Source organism: Poecilia latipinna, unplaced genomic scaffold (assembly GCF_001443285.1).
Source record: "Poecilia latipinna isolate Pla-1442-1.1 unplaced genomic scaffold, P_latipinna-1.0 Scaffold771, whole genome shotgun sequence".
NCBI classification, from domain to species: domain Eukaryota; kingdom Metazoa; phylum Chordata; class Actinopteri; order Cyprinodontiformes; family Poeciliidae; genus Poecilia; species Poecilia latipinna.
In genome coordinates this window covers 140,610-144,701 of record NW_015113387.1, presented here as the reverse complement: position 1 = coordinate 144,701, position 4,092 = coordinate 140,610, and the positions used below count along the sequence as shown (strand labels likewise).

General features: G+C 33.0%; 1 protein-coding gene across 1 annotated transcript; it reads left to right on the top strand.

Annotated features, from left to right (window-relative positions):
- Nucleotides 1-869: 869 nt before the first annotated feature.
- On the top strand, nt 870-2,935 carry LOC106955852 (uncharacterized). Its single transcript, XM_015046279.1, has 6 exons — nt 870-961; nt 1,076-1,405; nt 1,507-1,863; nt 2,320-2,451; nt 2,539-2,576; nt 2,677-2,935. The coding sequence occupies exons 1-6, from the start codon at nt 919-921 to the stop codon at nt 2,806-2,808; spliced, it is 1,032 nt and encodes a 343-aa protein (XP_014901765.1). The 5' UTR covers nt 870-918; the 3' UTR covers nt 2,809-2,935.
- The last annotated feature ends 1,157 nt before the right edge of the window (nt 2,936-4,092 follow it).

Here is a 4,092-nt window from a genome sequence, read left to right as displayed (position 1 = left end):
CAGCTGTTGTGCACATGTGCTTTGTGTGTGTTTTTTGTGTGAATAAATATGTACATGTGAATAGGCAAGAGAACTGAAAAGGCCCCTTTTCTCCTCTAATTTTGTAGTTAAACTTAGAGGTCAGACATTGTATCTTGTAATTCGTAGTAACAATAGAAGTAGAAGATAGTGTGGATAATATGCTCAAAGACTCATGAAACAGTCAACCAAATCAGGCCTCAGTCTGAGGCCTGATTTTCAAACAGGACACCACTGATTATAAGAAGACAATCCATTGTTTTGTTTTTTTTCAAAGCAAAATGAATCATTGTCCAACAATCTATTGGAATCAATACTAATCCGGTGTGAAAATCCATAACATGCTGTGGCGTTAATTCTTTAAAATCCTGTGAACATACATACACACACACACACACACACACCCACGCACACAATTTTTTTTTCTTTGAGAAAGTTCATTTTCTCAAAGAAAAATTTTTTTTGTTTTGTTTACTGAAAACAAATTAAGGCAACTGTAAAACTACAGCGTACAGAATGTGTTTACTTCTGTTCCCTTTCTGAAGTAAAGGCCAATCAATCAAAGCTTTGCCATGCTTAATGTCCAATATCCATTAATAAAGGGCAAAATTATCGTTAAAGTGGTATCATAGTTACAGTAACTTATATTTTCTGTGTTACTGATTGGAACCGAGCATGAAAAACAAAACAAAGGTGTGATGTTTGTGTTATGTGTTTTGGGTGGAAAGTTTGTTGATATGATTTCCACTGAGGTGAAAATAGCAGCATCACCGATGGCCAATCAAATTGTCTTAAGTTTCTCCCCGCCCTCTTTATATGCTTACAATAACGTGAATCATTTACATCCCCGACGACAATGTGTCCTCACATTAACGAAGCCTCAAGTGGATTGATGAGAAAATGCTGATCATTTTATGCTTCATACTCTCTGTCGTAGTTGGACGTAAGTGTAAAGTGTCATTTTCTTTCCACATTTTCTGCACATGATTTTACTAAAAAAGACACATTTCTGACTTCCTCTGCTCTGTTTTTTGTTTGTTTTGTTGTGTTGATATAGGATGCAAAGATAATCTGGGTGTTGAGACAAGAACTGTTGCTGTTGGAGAAGATGTGAACCTAATCTGCCCGCGCTTGACCTCTGATCATGATGCAACGCTGTATTGGATCAGATTTATTCCTGGACACTGGCCTGAATTCTTGGGAGGAACATATTCCTTCAATTTTAATGATGTTATACAAACTGCTCATATTACAGCAAAACAAGAGACAAATACCTTTACCTTGCACATTAGTAAAGTCCAGCACAGTGATGCTGGCCTTTACTATTGCTTAAAAGTTAATTGGCTCAACATGACTTTTTTAAAGGGAGAATTTCTGAGAATTAGTGGTAAGGAGAAGTAAAACTATGCACAATACTATTTTACAATATGGTAGGAAGAATAAAAACATAAGCTACAATTTTTAAATCCTGTTTTATTTTTTTTCCAGGAAAAGAATCAAACATCACTGCCATCGTCCAACACCCTCTACCTGATCAAGTTCATCCAGGAAGCCCAGTTTCTCTACAATGTTCAGTCCTCTTTAACTCTCAAGATAAAACTTGTTCAACAGATCATAGGGTGTTCTGGTTCCTAGCTGGATCAGATCGATCTCATCCCAGTTTAATTTATGCTCCTGCAAACCACAGTAATGACTGTAAGAACAATCCTGATGATCATTCTGGGCGAAAATGTCTCTATAGCTTCTCGAAGAACATCACTGCTTCTGATGTTGGGACTTACTATTGTGCTGTGGCCTCATGTGGAGAGATTTTGTTTGGAAATGGGACCAAACTGGACATAGAAGGTACAGTAAATCCAAAGCTTTGAACATTTATGGAGATGCGCAGTCATTTTTAATAAATTAGAATGCCTTTTAATACAGCTCATTTGTCAGATTAAAAGTATCTTTTGAAAATTATAACCTTTAAGCAAGTACTAAACATACTTTTAATCAAGCCCATTTTTTTTTAATTTTTTTTTTTTTTTTTTTTTTTTTGGATGTAACATTCCTACTTCAATGTTTTACTTGCATAAGCAGCAATTCACTCGTAAATCATCACAATTAAGTAAAGGCTTAAAAACATGAATATGTGTGTAATTATGTTTCATTTAGTGAATTGAGTCACTGAAATAAATGAACGTTTAAAATATATTGCATTGAATTAAATAGGACTGAATTCAAAAAATGTACCAGAAAATGTTTCTATCTTGTCTTTTGTTATAAAAAGCTAAACTTATTTAATTTTTTTTATGTTTTCAGGTCCCAGCATGTTAGATTTGCAGAAGACAAATGCAGTATTTATTGTGTTATGTGCCATTTTGACTGCAAGTGTGATTGTTATATTCATTCTCACTTACATCCTCATGAAGAAAACTTGTCAATGTTCAAATGGTAAATCAAAATCTATCAGTAAATCTAACATGGTGTGAAAATATTTTTCATGATTTTTCTTTAAAATCTCTGTCACACATTAAACAGATGGTAAAGGGAGTCATGATGATCAGCAAATTCAACAGGTAAATTCTAACATGTTCCACTATTATCTACATACGTTTTTGTTCTTTTTTTAATTCTGACCTTGCACCATATTTTTCCATAAATCTAATCTTTCCTCAGAGAAACGACAACTCGTTGGTTTACACTGCTCCCACTTTCACCAAAAGGAAAGCTGCCGGAATAGAGAGAAGAAACAAAGAAACATCAGAGGCCGTCTACAGTGGTGTCAATGGATTGGTGTTTGATCAATAGCTCCATAAATATTGTTGCTACTGGAAATGTTTATTATTATTATTATTATTATTATTTGAAAAAGCATTTAACCAGGCCATATTTTGCCTATATGAAAACTTACACTTCACAAGGGTGAAAACTTTAAGTCTTGGTTAAAAACACCTGTGTTTTTTTATTTTATTTTCATTGCTTAGCACAGTTGTAATTGTGTGTATCACTCTGATATGCACTGAAATATGAATATAATGTGTAGTGTAACACACTTTCAAAAACTATGAGTAGATTTTTTTTAACTATTACTAAATGGTAAATACAAGTGAAAGAGTTTCAGATTAATGAGATTGATAGCCCTCTTCTGTAAAAAAAGAATAAGTATCTGAATTTTTTTATCAAATTTTATTACGTGTTCATGTATGACTGATTTATTTATTTTTTTAAGTTTATTTTAAACTTCCTTAATACAACGTCTGAATGTGTCTAAAACTGAACATTAATTCTCTAATTAGGAATTAGCAAAATAATAGATGCGCTGTTGGCCAAAGTTCACATTGCGTTCAAAGAAATCTGAAAAAGTAGGTATTTCCCACCTTCGCATTATGATCATCACAGTACAAAACAGTTCAGACCATATGAACTAAAAAAGAAACTGTACATGTATGACCATGTTACACTTAAAAATTACATCATAAGATGCTGTAGGCCTGATGGGAGCAAAACATTTTTGGGATTTTTTTTTATTTTCTCTAAAGAAAGTTAAAATTCAAATTAATCTATATAATTTATGTGTTCTCTTTTTTCTGTATCCCCTTGGTAGCTGTGTTTTGGATTGCGTTATCTTGATCTGTTCAGTGAAATTTCTTAACAAAATATTAACATTCTTGCAAAGTCTTTGGAATCCATCATTTCCTTTTTTTTTATTGACAACTGGGGAGATAGTACGGTTTGTAGGAATCAGCATTTATATTCAACAATAATAAAATCAGGTAATAAAATCATACATTCGGTGAATTTGTTTCAGTCTCCAAAATTGCCTTCAAAATTGATTACCACCAGAAACTCTTCTGCTTAGCATTTTGACACCCCACAGATATGTTAAAAGGCGTAAATTATTGAAGTAAGACACCAGAGTCTCTGAAGCAGTTTATATCCAAGTCATAGTAGATTATCCTTAGAGCTGAAAACCTTTTGTTGGCCTGTAGGGGGCAACTCTAGTAAGAAAGAGAAGACATCAATCAGAAGCTGATTAGGTTGCACTTCACGTATATATATATATATATATATATATATATATATATATATATA